Source organism: Acomys russatus, chromosome 1 (genome assembly GCF_903995435.1).
Source record: "Acomys russatus chromosome 1, mAcoRus1.1, whole genome shotgun sequence".
NCBI lineage: Eukaryota > Metazoa > Chordata > Mammalia > Rodentia > Muridae > Acomys > Acomys russatus.
In genome coordinates, this window is record NC_067137.1 from 118,345,400 (window position 1) to 118,366,617 (window position 21,218).

General features: G+C 46.3%; 1 protein-coding gene across 10 annotated transcripts in view; it reads left to right on the plus strand.

Annotated features, from left to right (window-relative positions):
* Window positions 1-21,218, plus strand: part of Ppp2r5c (protein phosphatase 2 regulatory subunit B'gamma) — a 141,777-nt gene that overhangs the window by 32,027 nt on the left and 88,532 nt on the right. Inside the window, exon 1 of one of the 10 annotated variants that reach the window (XM_051151543.1) lies at window positions 8,499-8,710. The exons of 6 other annotated variants lie outside the window; for them this stretch is intronic. In XM_051151543.1, coding sequence (XP_051007500.1) covers window positions 8,617-8,710 — 94 coding nt within the window. In that variant the 5' untranslated portion in view covers window positions 8,499-8,616. Of the gene's footprint in view, window positions 1-8,498; window positions 8,711-21,218 lie in introns of those variants that run through there. 3 more of the 10 variants (XM_051151530.1, XM_051151511.1, XM_051151536.1) reach the window with 3 other exon arrangements.

Genomic DNA, 21,218 nt, shown 5'->3' on the forward strand with positions numbered 1-21,218 from the left:
CTCCTTGTGTAGCCTCTCCCCTCTCCCTCCAGCTAAAGACCTGGTTCCCAGACAACATGCTTTCCCTAGAGGCATTCCATGGCCCACTGCTCCTGCCGCCCAGTGCCTCCTGAACTTTTCTAGCTCAGACTTTGCTTTCCTCTTAAAAGTGTGCTAAGGTGTATTAGAGTGCTTGTTGTGTGACACACACACTACAGGTGCGGTGCATTTGTAACCCCCCAGGCTCGTCCACACTCTCCCCAGACTCCTCTTTGCAGAAGCTTCTCTGTGCAGCAACGTCGTCCCCTTCCCTCCTGTGTCTCTGGGCAGTCGCCACTCTGCTGTCTCTGGAGTTGTTGACTGCAGGGATCTCATACATGTGGAATCCTCTTGTATTTGTTCTCCATCTGGCTCCATTCACTTTGCAGGCTGCCCTCAAGGCTCACCAGAACTTGACTCCTTCCTGAGGCTAAATGATGTAACAGTTTATATGCTGCCATTCCCCTTACTAGACAGCTTAGGTAGAAAGTGCTCAAACATGCTACCCCTCACCACATCCTGGCCATTGTCCCTGGTGTCCATGAGGGTGTGACCTCCTGTGTGTCTTACAGATCCAGGAAAGTCACGTTGCATTTGCTGGAGGAGGGACGAGCTGTGCAGCTCTGGCCGGTCCTTTCCCATCCCTGCAGCATTCATGGGGACTGCTGTGAGTGGTGCTCAGGGGCCTAGGCACTGGCAGTGTTGTGGCTTCCTCCTCGTGGCTCAGTTGCTCAGCTGACCTGCTGTAGATCTGCTAAGGGTGGAGGTAGACTACAGAATACAACTGGTGTGGAAACTGTGGTTTTCGTTCATGGTTTCCTGTATTCTTGTGTGAGCACCTGCTCTGGTCAGAAAGCTGTCCCAGCCCAGCTGCAGGATTTAAAGTGAGCCCAGGTTTGTGGGCCGGAGCTGGATAGGCAAGCTTTACTCTACCAACCTCCCCTGAGACGAGGTCTGGTGGCCCTGCTCAGTCACTGGAGACTTGTTCAAATCAACAGGGCCACTAGAGCCTGTCCCTTTGTCCTTGATGCTGGCAACAGACTTTCCTGGCAGCCTTTGAGCAGAGCTGGGTACTAGTGAGCTTTGATCTGTCTAAGGAAAGTCTATTTTAGACTACAAGTGAAGCCAGAGTTTCCAGGTTAGACTTCTTACCCAACAAGACCCACAGCAGCCATACACACACAGATTCCCAGGAGCTTTAAAAAGTGGCACTGGCCAGCCCGATGCCAGCATACTGCCACTACAGTGCAACAGACTTGTAGGTTAAAATGCCAGTTGGGGTGGTTGAGAAAGAAAAAGAAAACTTTTGGCTGAATTTAGAAATCAAAATTTGAATATTTTGTTGAGAAATTCTACCTGAAAGTAAACCCAGTAGGATGTATTTACAGGTAGTTTTGGGTTTGTTTTTGTTTTTGTTTGAAATAGAGAACAAAACAGTGACATAGAACCATAGAATACAGGCCAAGGCCTTTTCAGGTCGTTTATGCAGTGCAAAAATTTTATACCCAGAATCTGCACAGGTAGGGACGGTGCCACTGGCCACTTTCCCTGCAGGAGGCCTGCTGTGCTGAGCTGATGGCCACTTTCCCTGCAGGAGGCCTACTGCGCTGAGCTGATGGCCACTATCTTGACATTAGTTCCACTTCTTCACATTACAGCCCCAGCCTAGAGTCCTGGAAACAGTATTGAGAATCAGTGGAGAAGATTCTAGTACTGGACACAGGTGATGACTGGAAGCCACACACCCCTAAATCTACCAGTGGTATGGGGGGCAGGGCATCTTCATGGCTGTGGGTGGTGCTTACTTATAAGATTGAGAAGCATATCCCTCTTAGTTTTGCACTGCCAGGGAGAGATGTAAAACAAAGCACAGTCAGGGTCCTCTAACAGGTGGACTCCTGCCTGTCCAGCATCTTCTCTGAATGCACAGACAGAACCCACCAGGGGCCACACACTGCAGGCTAGCCTGGGGGTTAGTCGCTGCGGAGCTCCTGTAGGTGGCTCTGCTGTGTCCCCACAAGATGCACAGAGTCTTTCCAGTATGCTGCTGGTGGACAGTGATATGCTGTGAGTGGAGTGATGGTGCAGCTGTCTGCCACCGGTTTGTTGGGACTGGGCTTCCTGGCATCCTGTCTGGGTCCTGCACTTCATGCTTGAACTCAGCAGGGGTAGCAGAGTCATTTATGACGTGGTGGAGCATAAGTTGCTCCATTTCTAGCCAAAGAAAGAAGCTTTATGGGCCTCTTCCTGCATATTCTCCCTTCATCAATATGTTCTCCCTTCGGCCCCATTGGAGCAAATGATACAACTACTTTAGCAGTGCTGAAAACAGTGAACTCTCTCAAGAGCAGCTGTGTCACCCCTCAGTGGCCTTTTGGACACTGAGAAATTACATGGCCTTTTCTACTCGTATTCCTAATTTTTATACATACATATATATATTGAACAGCTGTGCAAACTTTTACAACCCATGTCAGTCTCTTTGACATTAATGTAGTTTACAGTATCTTAGAATCATAAATAAAATGTCATGTTCTCAAAGAATAAACTTTTTTTTCCCAAGACAGGGTTTCTCTATGTGATAGCCCTGGCTGTCCTATCCTAGACTCATTTTGTAGACCAGGCTGGCCTCAAACCCATAGAGATCCAGCTGCCTCTGCCTCCTAAGTGTTGGATTAAGAATAAACTTCTTAGGAATAAACTTAAGGAGTTGAGAAACTCCTCGAGGAAAATGCCAAGACACTCAAAGTAAGCTAGAAGGTAGCTTGAAGGGAAGGAAGGGCAGCCAGTGCCCTTGGATTGGAAGACTAGGATGGTGAAGAGGTCAGTGCTGTACTCATGACCTACAGACATAAGCAGTGCCTGCCAAAATATGGATGATGTTTTATCTAGAAATAGAAAATTTCATCTTAAAATCCACTGGAAAGATCAAGATTCCAAGTCTTGAAAAAGAAGGGCTGGAGGACTTATGTATCTTGGTGTTAAGACAGCAAAGTTACAGTAAACAAAGACGGTCTGCTTTTCCATGACAACACCCAAGGCCAGTAGACTAGAATAGAAACCCAGGAGTAAATCCAGTTCCAAGGGGAAAGTGCTGGGAACTGGAAGTCCACAGGCAAGAGTGAAGCTGGAGTCTTACCTCACACACAGGCAGAAATGAACTCAAAGTAGGTCAAAATCCTTAAGTGCTGGGAAGTAAAAGTGTAAAAGCTCTTTGAAGGGTGGGGAGTTTATGATATTAGATGAGGCAATGGGTTTTTGGACACAATGTTAAAAAGTGTGGATAAATAAAAGAAAAACTAGGTAAACTGGATGATATCCAAATTGAAAAGCTCAGTATGTGCAGGGGTACACAGCAGAATAGACCAGCTACAGAGTAGAGGGAGATATTTGCAAACCACTTGCCTGATAACAGGTAACATCTAGACCATATGAAGAACTACACATGAGCAAGAACAAAACAACTTCATATAAATAATATGTAGAAGAGTTAAGTTGACGTTTCTCAAAGTATATACAAATGACCCATAGGCCTGTGTATACAACCTCAGACATCACCAATCATTGATGATGCAAGTGAAAATTACACCGAGATCACACAGGCACGTGTGCGCGCATACACACACACACACACACACACACACACACACACACACGTTGCTGACGTTGTTGGTAGGAACAGCAAATTGTACAAGCACTGTAAAAACAGTACAGAGGCACTTTGTAAAACTTAGAGTGGAATGACTGCAGCTCCACGTGAGGGTGCACATCCAAAAGACTCGAGACCACTGAGCTGTACACTTGGGGATGGTTAAGGCAGGGCTGGCGGGGTGGCTGGGGGTCTGAGTTCTGTCCTGGGCAGACCCTCTTGGTGGAAGGAAAGGTCTGCTTCCTGCAGGTGGTCCTCTGATCCATGCCATGGCGTGTGTGGGCACACACACCCAGGTAAGTGTAATAATATATGTCATGGTAGCGTCAGATTTCAGCAAAATTTAGAAATACGTTCTGAATGAGTTGTTTCATTCGTGATTATTATATTTCTAGAATGGATTGTTAAAATACAATTACTAAGGAAGCCTCTTGATGCCTGTTGCTAGATCATTTCCTAAGCTGGTGAGCACAGTCTGTAGCTCTGCTGTCAAAGCTCCCTCACTGTCCTTTGTATCATTAGAGCTGGCCAGGTGAGATGATGGCTCAGTGTAAAGGTGCTGTTGCCAACCTGGGTCCTGTCCCCTGGGACCCAAGTGGTGGCAAGAGAGAACTGGCTCTAAGCTGTCTTTCATATTTGTACCTTGACATGTGTGCACCAAATAAGTGTAGACAAATGTATATAAAAGAAAACATTATTGTTAACAATAGATACAAATACTTTGTTGTGCAGTTACTGACCATTCGTAGTTCTTTTTATGTGGACTAGATAATTTAAATCCTAAGGAATTACTGTTTTTTTTTAATACATTTTATTAATCTGTATTTCCATTTGTTAAAAATTTACTATGTATACAGTATTCTGACTGCATGTACACCTGCACTCCAGAAGAGGGCACCAGTTCTCATTATAGATGGTTTTGAGCTACCATGTGGTTGTTGGGAATTAAACTCAGGACCTTTGGGAGAACGGCCAGTGCTCTTTTCTTTTCTTTTCTTTTCTTTTCTTTCTTTCTTTTTTTCTCTTGGTTTTTCGAGACAGAATTTCTCTGTGTAGCCTTGCCTCTCCTAGACTTACTTTGTACACCAGGCTGGCCTCAAACTCACAGTGATCTGCCTGCCTCTGCCTCCAGAGTGCTGGGATTAAAGGCGTGCACCACCACGCCCAACTTCAGCCAGTGCTCTTAACCTCTGAGCCTTCTCTCCACCCCCGTGCTCTTTTTTCAAGACAGGGTTTCTCTGTGTGGCCTTAGCTGTCTTAGACTCACTTTGTAGACCAGGCTGGCCTCAAACTCACCGAGATCCGCCTGCCTCTATCTCCCAAGTACTGGGATTAAAAGGCGTGCGCCACCACACCCGGCCCCATCCCCCATTTTTATTTTGTTTTGTTTTTTAATAAATTCTTTTGAGCAGGGTGGGGACAAGCAGAAGCAGGTGAATCTCTTTGAGTTCAAGGCCAACCTGGTCTACAAAGTGTGTCCAAGACAGCCAGGGCTACACAGAGAAACCTTGTCTCAAAAAAAAAAAAAAAAAAGAAAGAAAGAAAAGAAACACAAAAACTGTCGTGAAACATACAAAGCAACTGGCTTGAGACTTGAGCCATGTCCGCCCATTGGTGCTTCTCTTCTTTTCTGGCTGTAGGGGTGATACTTCTTTCTCCTCTCTGAACGTGTGGGGTTGGAGTCATTGTGACTTGTTTTGTGTTTGCTTGTCTAGCTCGTCCCAGATTTATTTTGGTGTGAGGAAAATACTTGAGTTGACTTTGCTGTGTTTCAGTTGGTTGCTGTCTCCAAGCTTCTAAAGAGCCAGCTGTTTGTATGATTCTCTCCGTTCCACTAGCGTGGTTTATTCTTCGTTGGCAGAGTGCGATTGTTGGTTTTGGGTCGCTGCTCCTGTCCCTTGATCTGCCTCTGATATATGCCCGGTCATACTCTCATTAATCTGTTGGCTTTATGGTTGGTGGCATGAGCTCTCTCTTCAGAATAGTCCTCATTCTGTCATTTACCTTGAAAAATAAAGAGGCCCACCTGGGTTTTGAGTGGAAAAGAACGGAAGTCATTGAATCGAACACTGACTCAAGTACCTTTAGTTACCAGCGCCTCCAGCTCATGAGCGCATCTTCTGTCTGTTAGGTTGGTTGCTCTTCTTCCTCCTCTTCCTCTTCCTCCTCTTCTCTTGTTTGTTTACGTTTTTAGAGGTTCAGGAGTTTGGGGAGGTTCTTTTTCTCTTTTTATAGAGTCTTGCTGTGTAGTCTAGTGTGTCCTGAACTCCTCCTGCCCCAGCTGATGACTGACAGTACAGTGCCCCTTATGTCTAGCTGCAGAATGTTTTATCATTAGTGACTTCCAGATTATAGTCTTAGAATTCTTTAAAGAGCTTCTTTATATGCATAAGGTTTCCAAGAGTATGGGAGAAATCACTAATAAAGCTTGAAACCCTTTGATCTAAGATCATTAGGAAAAATACATCAAAAAGTATCTTTCCTTCCTTTGCCTTTAAGCCTGCCTATGTTATATAAAGCTCCCTGTGTTTCTGTATTCCAGCTCATCAGCACAGCCATGGGGTACATGCATCCCCCATCTCACCTCATAGGAAGTAGTAAGTTATTGGCAGGCAGAGGACAAGAACTGTTTGCCTGGACTCTTACTTAGCTCCTGTGGGCCCTTTAGCTGTTTATGTCTGAGTCCATCTGACATCACTCCTTGAGTGAGGAAATGATGTTGAGGCAAGTGAGCCTTGCCCTCAGACTGCCTGGTCCAGCACTGCCTGCTTGGGGCAGGAGGATATCCACTCCTGTCAGACAAAGTGGGGGTGGGGAGGTGGTAGGGATGAGGCCAGTTGAGAAACTCCTGGACAACGTGGGCAGACAGCATCTCATTCACATCGCCTTTCTGTCAGAGCACAGGCAGCTCCTGTGTATGCAAGTATGGAGAATACCATCCGGGGGACTGCTAAGAGATAGTATGTTAGGGCTGAGGTGTAACTGACTCCGTGGCGGATCGCTTGCCTGGCTACCTGAGGCCCCAGGTCCATCCCCAGCCCTGCGAGATCATCACTGCCATTGTTTTCTGCTGAGCATCTTTGGCACAGAAGGATTGAGGATGAGATAGGAATAGACATTTTCCCTACTCAGCTCCTGAGGCGGTAATGTCTGCATCCTTACTGGTGAGGGAGGCTCAGATAATCACCCTGAATGGTTGTAGGGGTTTGTTCATTCACTGCAGCATATCTCATTAGACCCATAGAAATAACTGACTAGCGTGTCACGTGTATTTAGGAGTTCAAGGGCTTTATTTGTCTTGTAACAAAATAAACAAAATGGCACAGCATAATTTTAGATTTTTTTTCTATGAAGTGAAGACATTTTCAGTTCTGCCAGAGATATTCCTCATAGTTGCTTTCCTTTGGACCTAGCAACAACATTTCTTTTCATAGGAAAATCCTTTCGCCAACATCTAACGGTGCTCCAATTCCAAATGGTTTTTCTTCGGAGAGTAGTTTTTGTACATTTTTTAAAAAGACATGAATAGTCAAAACAAAACAAAAGATAAGAATAGTAGTATAACAAATGAATGGTAAAACAACTTAATATTTAATTTTTAAAAAGCAAGACTTAACGAGTCTAACATAACATTTTTAAAATATAAAAAAAGAGCGGACCAGACAGTTGAGTGGGTAAAGGCACTTGCCACCCAATCTGAAGACGCAGGTTTGATCCCTGGGACCCGCATGGTGGAGGGAAGAACTGTTTTCCTGGCAGGTTGTCCTTCCTCTGACCTTCATATGAGTGGTAGACATGTACACACACACACACTAACTAGATAGATAGGTAGGTAGATAGATGGATAGATAGGTAGATAATTAAATGTAAAATAATGCCTACCCTATTCTGTGCCTTTAAAATTTTTCATAGCCATAGAGTATACATACATTCATTTGTAGTACCTCCTGGCTATGGACTTCAATAGAGGTTTGTTTGTTTGGTTTTGGTTTTTCTTTTTTTCAGACAGGGTTTCCTGTCCTAGACTCGCTCTATAGACCAGGCTGGCTTCTCGAACTCACAGAGATCTGCCTGCCTCTGCCTCCCTTAGTGCTGGAATGAAAGGCCTGTGCCGCCACACACAGTTTTTCCATAGCTTTTAACCCTCATTTTTCTGGGGTTGAGGGTGAAAACTAGGTCTCAGAAAGAAACCTGTGTCCTGATTATAAATCACTTGGTTGTCCTGTTGGTAGTGAGGAGTCTGAGCACTGATGTATTGGAGTCTTGTAGTAATTAAATAGCCATTTTCTTTTTTAAAGCTGGGTTGCCAAAATGCTACCAGAATGCTCCTCAAATAAGTACTCGGACTGGAGGTAGAACTAGTGGCAGAGGGTTTGCCTAGCACCAGGCCCTAGGTTCAACCCTAACCTAGTGTTAAAAAAAAAAAAAACAAAAAACAAAAAACTATTAAATGAATAAACTAAGAGCTGGGAGGTAGAAGGTACAGTACAGGTGGGTATGAGGTGCCCCTGAACTGGGGGAACCAGTGTGGGAACCCGTAGAATCATAGAGAATGAGCGTGTGTGAGCTTCTGTCTTCTGGTTGCTCTCAGAGCCGTTTGTCCACTGTCTGGGGCGTTGTGGCCCCTGGTGCTATCCCCTGAGAGCTGGGATTCTTACCTAAAAGTTAGTGAGAGGCGAATGCTGCAGAAAGCCGGAAATGCCCAGGCTTGTAGTGCACACACTGACAGCCAGACAGAAGGCTCTTTCCCTTTGCAGGCTTTTTTTTTCCAGTGTCATTTTAAGTTGCAGCTTCTGGCCAATCAGCGAGCTCCATGCCCACTGACATCACGAAGCAGCCAGTTCCCTCCAGCTGCAGAGAGCTTCAGTTTGTCTTTTTTTTTTTTTAAACTAAAATGGAGGCTGGTTTCTTGCCTTAAGGAGTACAGCGCCCTTCCCGCTGGAGCCTAGATGTTGACATGTAATAAGGTGGGCAGCGGGATGGTGGTGGATGCGGCCAGCTCCAACGGGCCTTTCCAGCCCGTGGCCCTTCTCCACATTCGAGGTGAGTTATTGTGTATTCTGCTGACCGGAACCTTCCGTGGGTAGTTAATAAATGGCTATTGTGCTTTGGATAGGAAAAGCAGGAAGCCTAACCAGCGAATCCCCTCCACGTTGGCGGGACTGCACACAGTCAGGCTGGGGTGTCAGTGCCGATCGGTGGGCATTTTACACATTACTTACAAGGCCCGAGGCTCAGGAGGCCTTGCACGCAGAGTTCAAAGCTGGTTTTTCTGCTTTCTGCCTGCTCTCCCATCCCCCTCTCGAGGCTGTGCTGATGTCAGAGGATGTGAAGTCACTGCCCGGGGAAGGTCTTGGGTGGGGGAAGGAAGGAGAGGCGGGCCGGCGGCCCTGGCCAAGTTGTCCTCTCCCAGAGTTTGTGTTACCTTGGTGTCGGGGTTGTTTAATACTACAAGGGTTTGGCTGCGGACACAGCTCTGAATTAAGGATGAGTTGCAGGCGGAGAGTGTGTAGAAGGGATCGAAGAGAACTTCCTTTTGGAAGATGTGTACTCTAGCTGTGCAGTCTGAAGGGAAATCGCCTCCTCTTTGAAATACTGAGATCTGCTGGGGTTCCGATTGTTAAAGGTTAGCTCTCAGCTTCAGTGCAGTTTTAGGAGATACTTTGCATTTACAAAGGCTTTGTTAAGATTTAAAAGGGCAACAAGTTTTCCCTTCATATATAGGTCACAGGAGTGCCCAGCCTGCTGGAAGCAAATGTGCAGCTTTTTCTCCCCTCTACCCCCCACCTTGAGATGCTGTGGAAACTGGTTTCCTTGGTGGCTAAAGTAAGACAGCCAGGAAGAAGCAAAGGGTGGTTACAGGGAACTGCAGGTGCTTAGCAACGGGACCCAGGCAGCTATTTGTATGTGAATTCTGACCATTGGCTCATTAGCAGTAACTGGCCTGCATTAGTACATTTAAGGTCCCTTATAGGTAGCATTTAAAAAAATTTTTTTAAAAAGTTTTCTTTTATGTGTATGTATTTTTGCCTGCATGTGTCTGTGTACCGCTTGTGTGCCTGGTGCCCACAGAAGTCAGAAGAAGGCATCAGATTCTCCAGGACTGGCATTGTGGATGGCTCTGAGCCACCATGCAGGTGCTAGGAACTGAGGCCAGGTCCTCTCCAACAGCAACAAGTGCTCTAACGCTGAGCCACCTCTCCAGCCCCAACTAATCTTGCTTTGTGAGCCTCTGGATCTTATTAGACACCTGGTATTCTAGTTCTTCTTTAAATTATGATTTTGTTCTGAAATAGAATCATTTGGTTTCATATTTTATAATTAGAGTCATTAATTTAGGGACCCTGTTTTCTGTTCCAAAGTTTACTGTGCCTGTTATGGAGTATCCCTCTTAGTTCCTCAGTGTCTAATTGTTGAGGAAAGTAGTGAAGTGCTTGGTCCTGAAAGGGACTTGAGGTTTTCAGAAAGGGTAACCTGAGCCGGGTGCAGTGGTGCACCCAAGTGAATCTCTGGGAGTTCGAGGCCAGCCTGGTCTACAAAGCAAGTCCAGTACAGCCAAAGCTACACAGAGAAAACCTGTCTCCAAAAAATAAACAGAAAAGAGAAAGGGTAACCTGTAGCAACCCAAAATCAGCTTGGAATGCAAACAGCTGAAATAGCTCCTAATTTTACATCTCAAAGAACACTTGGTTTCCTCATAAAGACTCCTTAAAGCAGACATGTATCATTCATTGTCTTAAGCATCCCACTAGCAGTGGTGTGACCCAAGTGCTGAAGGTCATTTAAAATGACTAACAGCCCCTTCTCCAAGGGAGCCCTGCTGGAAGAGGGAAGAGGGCCCGAGGAAACACCTGTGGGCAGGGAGCCTTGGGAGCATAGGGACTTGAGGTGCAGAACGAAGGGCAGGAGAGGGCTGGGCCTGTGCCTCCTCCCTCTTCCCCTTAAAGCACTGGTATCTTTTTACTCAAAAGGGAATATACTTGCCCAAGATCACACAGCCCTTAAGTGGCAGCACTAGTGTCCAAATCTAGAAAGCTGTTTTGTTTTGTTTGCAGTCTTTAAAAATCACTTTAAAAGAAGTTGTGGCGGTTGGCAGACTATCTTGTAAGAGGACCACTGTTTCCCCCCAGTGGCTTGTCATCCATTTAGTTCAGTAGGCCCCTTTCTGCATGATAGTTGTATGCCCAGAGTTCATGGCTCACTCATTTTATACCTTGTGTTTGTCAATACCACGCAGCAGGCTGATCCTAGCCCAGAACATAGGATGCAGTGGCCTGCCTTGTCTGGGGGAGCTGCACTGGAGTGGGCAATCAGTCAAGAAAACTAGCGAACACGACTGCCTACCTGATTTCCAGTTGTGGTTAGTTTGGTAGCTAGCAATGATACTGATAGTGATTAATGTGCCAAATTCTCCATCCTAAAAGTTCAAATGTGAAAGGGAGATAGTCTGGCCTGGTGCCGCCCTGACTGCTTTCAAGGGAGGGTGGATGGCTGTAAATTTAGCTCTGTGACTTAGATCCTGCCCTTGCCTCACTACCCAAGAGAACAGTACACCGGGATGGGATTACACTCTGTGATGTCCACTATGCTAACCTGTGGCCACAAAGACCATCAAGCACTGAAAATGTACAGCTGATAAACCAAATTCTTTATTTTAGATAAGTGTCAGCTAGAGTTGTCAAGTTGGGCAGCAAAGGTCTAGTCTGGAATTGGCACTTTTTCAAGTGGAGTCCACACTGTAAATATTTTTGGTCCTGGGCAAAAGCATCCACATAGGTAAATGAAGAGGCCAGTAAACCTCCTGGACATGGGGATCGGATGGGTCTTTTTATGGTAGCCTCTTTCTCCTGTGAAGTGGGGACCTAATGAAGGGAACCATGCTCTCTCCCAAGTACTTGCTAGGGCATGGGTTGGTTACTGTTCACTCTGCAATAAGAACTTAGAAAAAAACATGCAGGAAGCAAGTGGAAAAGTTGACTGGTCACCTCCGTCTCCCAGCACAACAATCAGATGATGTGCTCACAGTGACTGCGCAGTGTGGGTGGGCGACTGCATCAGGACACAGCTGAGACATGTGTTGTGAGCACCAGTGAGAACAGGAGCCACTGTTGCCCACATTCTCCCAACAAGGAAGGCAAGCTGCCCGGGTGAGACTCTGCAAAGAGTAAAGTAAGGATTCCTTCTCTGGTTGCCTGGAGTTGACTTCTTGAGTGGTCTGTCACCTACCCTTTGTGTGGCCACAGCTCTGGGCAGAGTGTAGGAATGACCTGTGCAGCCTCCCTGTGCTGGTGCCACATGGGAAGTTGTTTGTGGAGGGTAACCAGAATAACAGACGGCCTCCTGGGAGGGGGTGTTTGTGAAGACTGCACACCTCTGCACTAATTAGCTCTGCCCTTAGACCTAGAGAGAAGGCTACCCATGTGGGGTTTGCCTTACAATAAAACCATTTCCTGATTTTTTTCCCCATTGAGATATGTTAATCTTGTAGAAGGATGAAAGGGGAAAAAATGGGAATTTGCTCAGTTGGAGGAGCGGTTGCCTGGCATCCACAAGGCCTAGGGTTCAGTCCCTGGCACCCGTGTTGTGGTTGTCAGCACTGTAGAGTGGAGACAGGAGTAGCAGAAGTCCAGGGCTACACAGTGAACTCGAGAACAGCCGGGGCTATGTGAGAACCTGGTACGGTGGCCTGGGAGGGGTGGTGCGGTGTTTGGACCTAGGAAGAGAATCGGTGGCAAGTTGGAGCCACGGCTGGAGTGCGCCAGCTTTGCTTCCTCAACCTACATGGTTATTTTGTGTTTGCCCTACAGTACAGTACTCTGCAGGCCCAAGGAGCACTCACTCACTTGCTCTCAGTGCTCCTGCCTGCTGGTGAGTGTGGATTCTGGTGTGTCTCAACCTCAGGGTCACCCAGCCTGAGGGCCTAGTATGTGGCCACTGCCTCAGGTGTGTGTCCCAGAGGCAAAAGTAGCATTGGCTGCACATGTTAGTTTCAGGACCAAGGCCACATCCACCTGTCCCACCTTTCCTTTTGAGTCCTTCAGTGCTGAAAGACAGTATTCTTCTTATTCTTGTTCTTTTTTTTTTTTTTTTTTTTTTTTTTTCCTGGAGAGAAAGGGAGCACCCTCTGCAGGACCACTGGAATGCAGTGAGTCTAAGACGGTCAGAGCTCAGCACAGCTCCTGTCACAGAATTGCAAGGTGAGGAGAGCACTCGTGCAGCCCTCGAGTCTCACTGTTAGCTGACACAGCACTGTCTTATGAAGTCTGGGAGCAGCAGTCTTACCTGAGGAAGTAAGGCTTTCTGCGGGCCTACCACTCACTCTTGGTGTGTGAAAAATATCACCAGGCCGCCAGGTGTTGTTTATTATTTCCACAAAATCACTAGTGTCCTGTGGTCACTAGAGCCCGCTGTCTCTCCTGGCATCTAGCACTAACTAGGAAATTATAATAGAAGCTAGTCAGTGGTAACCCATGCATTTAATTCCAGCATTTGGAAAGCAGAGGCAGGCAGATCTCTGAGTCCAGGTTAGCCAGGACTACACAGAGAGACCTTCTCTTGAAAAAATAAAAAGAGGAAGAGGAGTTAATGGGGTAGTTTATTTCACTAGCATACTTTTCTCAAAGGTATTTAAAAGGAAGATTTTTTTAAAAATTATGTATATGTGTGCATGTTTCTGTGTGGGTATGTGTATATGCGAGTGCAGGAGCCCAAGGAGGCCACAAGAGGGCGTCAGATCTCCTGGAGCTGGATTTATAGGTATGTGAGCCACTAGACACCAATGCTTGGATCCAAGTTCTAGTCCTCTGCAAGGGCAGAGTGTTCTTAACAGCAGATCTGTCTCTCCAGCCCCCCCAAAAGCTTTTTCTTAGGCCATAGGTGATGCGACATACCTGCACTCCTAGCACTTGGGATGTTAAGGTAGGGAGAGTAGTTGTAATATCAAGGCCAGTCTGAACTACATAGTCAATTTAATATGGTTAGGCTGGGCTATTTAGGGCTAGATTGTACGTCTAAAAACCAGACAGGCTCCAAGTACTCAGGGAGGCAGAGGCAGCTGGATCACTGTGAGTTTGAGGCCAGCCTGGTCTACAAAGTGAGTCCATGACACCAGCGCTACACAGAGAGAACGTGCCTCAAAACAAAACAAAGCAAAACGAAAAGCAGACAGGCTCAAAAGATGGCTGAGCAGGTAAGGAGCTTGCCACCATGCCTGATAATTCAAGTTCATTTTCTGGGATTCACAGGTAAAAAGGGAGAACCAGCTGACTTTATTTTATTCATAAGCCAAAAAATCCTTCTGGTTTAAGAATACAGGCTAAAGTGTAATGGTTAAATGCAGTGAGTAAATGTAGATCAGCTTCTTGTTTGGAAAATTACAAAACCAAGGGGCTCAGAGGGGAGGACGCCAAGCCTGACGATCTGCGTTCGTGTCAGGGGCCTGCACGCTGGCAGCGGAGAGTGAGTCCTGAGAGGGCTTCTGCCCGCTGACGAATGTACACATACGCACAGAAATGTCTTGGAAATGTTATTAGAAACAACTACAAAAGTCAAGCTGTGTTGGGTGGTGCACACCTGTAATTCTGGCACTGCTAGACTGAAGCACAAGGGTCAAAGTTCAAGACTAGCCTGAGATGCTTCTAAGTTCAAGACCAGCATGGGGCTGCATTGTGACATAAGCCTGTAGGTGAACTCTGACTGGATTGGGGCAGTGGGGGAACACTGTGTGTGCTGCAGGACCCTGGTGCTGTGCAGTCCTGCTCGGTTCTCTAGGGGCAGTACAGATGGGATTTTGTAACTTCCCTCCAGGGAATGCAGACTGAAGTATTTATCAGTGAAGTGTCAGGATCTCAGCAACTTACTCAAATAGTGAAGGTGCCAGCGAGTCCAAAGTAGCCCACTAACACAGAGAGAGTCCAAAGTAGCCCACTAACACAGGGAGAGTCCAAAGTAGCCCACTAACACAGGGAGAGTGGGGTCTAGGGACAGACACGCCTACATCGGCTTTCAGTTTCCATGTTTGGATGATGTTAGAAAAGCCGTGCTTTCGACGGTGTGTGGGACCTGTCACAGCACAGAACTGCTCCCTGAGTGCTCAGCAGCTGTCGGTCGGCCCCTTTACTGCCTGGTGCTGACTCGCGGTGCCTGAAGTGCTCCCCATGTGCTAGTTTGAGGCCTGTGCTTGATTTGATATTGGCAGCATTCTTATTGGCCTTATATAGTAACCAGCTGCCTTTAAAGGCCATGAGGAGGTACAGCCAGGGCTTCCCCTGAGCTTCAGGGTAAGGGTGGGGTCTGGTGCCACACACAAGTAAATCCAAAACCTTGGTTATATCATGCACGTGAGACCTTCTCTGTGCCTTGAAATAGGGATAATAATCTGATTTGCCTCTTCAGTGTTTTCAAGGAGTAAGCAAGTAAATGCGTGTCAATAGCTTAAAATGGTGCCTGCAACCGTTTAAGACCCAAGTGCCAGCGGTGACCATGGTGACCCCTTTTGTAGGGCACCTGTGGTACTTTCCGGAGCCCCGAAGCTACCTGCACTTAGAGCTGGGGCACCTGTCTGTTTGCTCTCCTTGAAGTTGAGTGAGGTCTGTATGTTCCCCACTTCCCACGCCTTTTATCTCTTGCCATGGTGTCCCCATGAAGCCGCACCTTGAGTGCCCCGTGAGGCAGATACAGTTGTCTGCTGGGGGATCCCAGGTGCCACCTCCATGGCCTTTGTGAAACATGTGCTAACCCCTGATCCAACTTTTTTAGTTCTGTCAAGTACAAACTAAGAACTCAAACTTATATTTTTAACCGTTTAATGGTCGTAAGACACTGAGTTTGGAAGTTAGTGGTGCTGACCGTGACATACATAGTGTCATTTCCCACTTGGATTCTGGATGTAAGCGTCGCTGTCTGATGTTTAGCTATGACTTCAGGAGTCTTGTCAGTGCTCATAGGGATGGATCTCTCTGTGGTTGTTATTGATTTTTTTCCCTTTTATTTGAGATGGGATTACCATGTTGCCCAGACTAGTCTGAAACTCCTGGGCTCAAGAAGCCCTCCTAGTTCAGTCTCCCCAGTACCTGGGACTACTAGCACATGCTACTAGCTAATGCTGTTTTGTGTAATTAGAAAGTACTTATCTGTTTTCCCTTCAATATTCTCATCTTTTGCCTATGAAATTAGGTAGTATTTGAACTAAGTGAGATCTCAGTTGTAACCTTAATTAAGTATTACTGTTTTAATTTTTAATATCATGGTATTTTAGTGGAGCTTGATATGTTAACACCTGCTAGGGTTCCACCATCTTTTTATCATTCCCATATGACAGCTTTTTTGTTGTTGTTTTTTTGGTTTTTTTGGTTTTTCGAGACAGGGTTCCTCTGTGTAGCCTTGGCTGTGCTGGACTCACTTTGTAGACCAGGCTGGCCTCGAACTCACAGCGATCCGCCTGCCTCTGCCTCCCAAGTGCTGAGATTAAAGGCGTGCGCCACCACACCCAGCTCCCATATGACAGCTTTTATCCTATGCTGAATTTTTTGTCTGCTGGTTGTGTTATTCATAAGCACTGTTTCTAAGTTGTGGTGTTTTAACCTGTAAAACCCTGTGAACTATAATGTTCCATTCTAGGGAACAGTCCTAACCCTTGCAACGTTGCTGGCCCTTTACTGTAGGTAGACTTCAGAGAAGAGGTGGGAGAAGCTGTCGGTCGTAGCTGATTTCTGTTCCCACACAGCTACAAATACGAGGTTTCCAGCTCTGTATAGGCCAAACACACTTGAGAGTCCTACTCAGAACCCAGTGACTGTGACGGCTGTTGTCTACAGAGAAACCCATGCACGCACCATGGACCCCAGAGTTGCAGAGCTACCTTCAAGGTGTGGGTGCCCCTTTCAGAGAGTCTAAATGCTGTCATCATAAGACCAATGGGGGGACATTGGCCTTGATGTTGAGACAGTGTTGGATAAACAGCTACATTCACAGAACAAGGTAGCAGTGTCCAGCTAGTGGCCACCATGCACACGCCTGGTGAGCTTGATGAAGCATGGAACTATTAGCTGTAGACAATCCCACCTCTGACACATACCTGCTCAAGTCTGTGAGGAAATGCCAAGCTCACGTAAAGGCGTTCAGCATGCTGGGTGCTTTGGCTCTGCGGAGGTTTCGCCTGCTCTGGGTGAATTGCGTCGCAGGCTTAGTGCTCCAGCCACTTTCCCAGAACTATCATTTTTGCTTGAAATAACAAAAGCCACGCTGTTTATGACATGAACATTTGGCACGTTTCCTCAGATAGCCGAGAAGTGAGCCCAGCAGCTCAAAGGAAACAGGCATGACACTATTTTTTGCCTCTGGTAAAATTTCAGCTTTCAAACCAAGTATAGATTTTGGAAAATTTGTGTTTGCCATCATAAATATGTCAGCTCCCAGGGAGGTCTCTCCTGCTGGGATTGGTGATATCGTTCATGTACGGTGGGAAGTCTGTGTACCAGTGCACCAATGTGCTTTTAGGAACCAGCCAGCAAGTAACAACAGCACAAAGCATGTTGGCGGTGGGGCCATTGACTGCACTGTACACCAGTGGGGTTTTGTGTAGCTGAAAACTCACTGTGGCCTCCGATTCCACACTGCAGCCATTATTTAAGAAGGTTGCACTTATTGGCCAGGTATAGAGACTGAGGCAATCAAACAGCAGCAGCAGTAAAATAACCTCTTGAATTTTAGGATAGGATCAGAGACCATTAGAATTGCTAGGCTCCCAAAGTAGCCACCTTTCCAACTAAGTGTGTTTCAGTTGGCCTCTGGTGTGTGAGAGTTTCCCCTACCCCCTCAACCAAAACAACTTACCACAGGAAGTTGAATACAGAAGCAGCCATGCAGACCTGCCTGCCTTCTGTTAAGTCTGCTGTCAAACACACACACAGAAGTGTGGCGTGATGCCGTTTCCCCTCATTTTAAAAAATAAGTTTATTTTAGTAAAGGTGTGGTCTGACATGATATAGGCCTATTAATAACTATATGAGGGAGAGGGTGACACTTTACAAATTCTCCTCTGTAGCCTGTATCTGGACATGACCTACCTAGTCAATGCTCTTTTTGGTCCCATATAGAAGCTGACACCATAACTGAGTAAGCGGATCCCAACACCACAAACATCAGAAAACCTTCCCCCAGGAAACCTCTAGCCTGGACTGGCAGTGAGCCTAACCCTGTGCTTCCCGGAGCCTGTGTGCCATGTTTTCGAACTCAGATCCATACAACAATCCAAACAGAAAATGCCAGTAAATTGGGCAGTTAATCCCATAATCGTGGAAGAGGGCTCACAGGCCATCCAGGGCTCACTAACTCCCACACACTTTGGTTAGTTTCCTTTTATCTTTTTTTAAAAGCTGAAATCCTTTTCATTTGATCCATATATGAATACAGCCATTTTCTTACTCCCCCCCCCCCCCCCCCCCCCCCCCCGGCAGACATGGTTTCTCTGTGTATCCCTGGCCAGTCCTGGAACTCACTCTATAGACCAAGCTGTCCTCGGCCTCCCACACCCTGGGATTACAGGCATGTGCCACCACTGCCGGCTTCTCGCATTTTTCTTAATCAGAACTAAAACCACCTGACCTTACCCATATCTTCTGCGTTGTCTCCATTTACATGACAAATGCTCGCCACTTGTTGGGAGTTTGCTGTGTGCACTGGCATTACTATCCACACAAATAATGTAAATGTGTGCTTATTCACAGAAAGTTTCTAGTCATTTTTATTTCTTCAGTTATTAAAGGGAAAAAATAAGATGAAAGGAATTTGAAAAACAGATTTTTTTTGCAAGTTTTTAATAGATGATGCTCAGAGATATTGTCACATTTCATAATCCCACCTTCCACTATTTATGCATACAGAGCATAAACACTGGGTTCAGTATCCCATGCCTTTCTATAAATTTGGTTTAAAAATTTTTGACTAAATAAACATTTGGGGGAGGAGGCAAGTGTGTGGCATCTGCCACCTGGCCAGGGTTGTCCCAGGAGACAGCCTGCTTCATGCCCTGCAGAGGTTTTGCAGGTGTCAGACATGACAAGGCAGAGCGGCCCCTCCTGGTCTGGCTTCTGGATGGAGCCCTGTCTCCCTCACTACAGCCTGGAGATCCAGCCTTCCAGTTCTTAGTTCTTCAGACCTGAGCTTCAGTAGACATTTTACTCTTGAGACCATCCCTGATCATTTGAAGGGCATCTTACTTTAACTTTAAAATGTTAGGTCTGGCGGGGCGTGGTGACCCATGCCTTTAATCCCCACACTTGGGAGGCAGAGGCAGCTGTGAGTTCGAGGCCAGCCTGGTGTACAAGGCGAGTACAGGACAGCCAGGGCTAACACAGAGAAACCCTGTCTCAAAAAAAAAAAAAAGTTAGGTCACACTCACTGAGTGACCCTGCTCACCAAACACAGCCTTTCCTGGCTTCTCAGATGACACTGACCAGGATTCAGAGCTGTCAGATGGAGACACAGGGGCTGCCTGTCATTTACAGGGTCTGGCTTAAGTCTCTCCCTTCCTGAGTCTGCAACCATGTTCTGTTTAGAAATGCATTTGATCAGATTCCTTATTCTCATGGGAGATGAAAGAAAGGGACTTCGAACTTCCCGAATTACACCCTTGACGATGAGAAGCCAGTGAGACTCAGCAGAGTCCTTCTGTCGTGCTGGAGATGCCAGCCAGGAGGGAGCGCTTTCTTCAGGGTCTCGTACGTTCAGATAAATGTTTTGTTTGTGCTGGGCATTCTTGGGTCAGAGCCTCACTGTGTAGTCCCCTCTGCCCTCCAATACAGCGCGCTTCAGCAGCAGCCTCCAGATGCAGGGTTAGAAGCAAGGGCCACTACATCTGCCTCAAATGTGTTTCCTTCACAATAAAATCACAAATGGCACTGTGCAAAAAGGGGTGTTTGGGACTCTGGACAGAGAGCTCAGTAGGTAAGAATATTTGTACCTGTCCGTCCTACAGACTTGAGTTCAGATCCAGCGCTCGTGTAAGAGCTGGGGTACCCATGTGCACATGGCTGTCACCCTCATGCTGTGGGGCGGGCGGAGGCCAGGAGAGAAGAAGATTGCTGGGGCTGTCCTGTTACAAGCTGGATTTCAGGGTCGGTGAGACGCTGTCTAAAAGGAGGAAGATACAGAGTGTGGAGCAGGACACCAGTATCCTCTGTCTTCTTTCCACTACACACATGTGTACACCCCTCCACACACACTCACACGTGCACATGTATGCACTCACACAGCGTTTTTATTAATGGATACAGAACTCAGTGTTGGGGTGCTGGCCTAGCATGTGTGAGTCTTTAGGTTCGGTCCCCAGTGCTGCAGAAGAGACAACAAGCTAACGCAAAAACTATATTCTGATACGGTTTTTAGCTGCCTTTCCTCCTTTTTCATGCATAAGTGAAACCTCTATTCCTTGAGATTAGCCTCTAAGTTGAAGCTATGTAGCTCAGCCTGCTGAGGGCTCAACTCCAACTCTACTTATTCTGACATATTTCCTAGATGTAGCTGAGGCTGTAACATACTGGAATTGAAGTTTTCTGGGGCAGGTAAACTTTAGGGTGGGGTGTGACCTACTTATATAAGCATGGTATTAATAGGAAATTAATATAAATGATAAATTAATATGAGAGGAAATTTGACATTTCTTCACTTTTAAGTTTATACATATTTAAATGTGAACTTTAAATTATTTAATTATGGCTGGACACGGTGGCGCACGCCTGTAATCCCAGCACTCAGGGGCAGCCTGGTCTACAAAGTGAGTCCAGGACAACAGCCAAGGCTACACAGAGAAGAAACCCTGTCTTGAAAAATGAGAGAGAGAGAGAAACATTAATCATGAAGTTTTGCATTTCATTTTTTAAAAAGATTTATTTATTGCATATGAGTACTTTATCTGCAGAAGAGGGCATCAGATAACATTATAGATGGTTGTGAGCCACCATGTGGTTGCTGGGAGTTGAACTCAGGACCTCTAGAAGAGCAGGCGGTGCCTTAACCACTGAGCCATTTCTGCAGCCCTGCATTTTATTTTTGTCATACTCACCTAAATGAACACAGACTGCCCTGTCTTCCTAAGTGAAAAATAAGTGGTGCAACATGTGTGCTTGTGTACATGTGAACATTAGCTGACAAGAGCCCTCCTGCCTGGCTTAGTGCAGCCTGTGGGCACCGGCCTGTGGCTTCCTTGAGACTTTTCACAAAGAGAAGAGCCTACACATGAATCTTGGGCTAAACTTGGACCCACGAAGTAATTTCTGACACTGAGCTTCTCATTTAAATGTTAAAAAAAAAAAAATTAAATGGTAACTTCAAGGAGATCATTTTCAATAAAGAATTCTTTGGCAAGAAGCAGGGACTTATCAGCCAAGTTAATAGCCTTAACTGTGGCATCCATAGTAACTAGACAGGCTGCCTGGGTAAATATTTGCCCATCAGCCCCGCAAGCAGAGCCATCAGTGCTGGCTTCCTCCTATTACCCAGTGTGCCAGGCATCACCAGCCTTCACCTTCTCCAGGGTTCATCATCTTGCTTA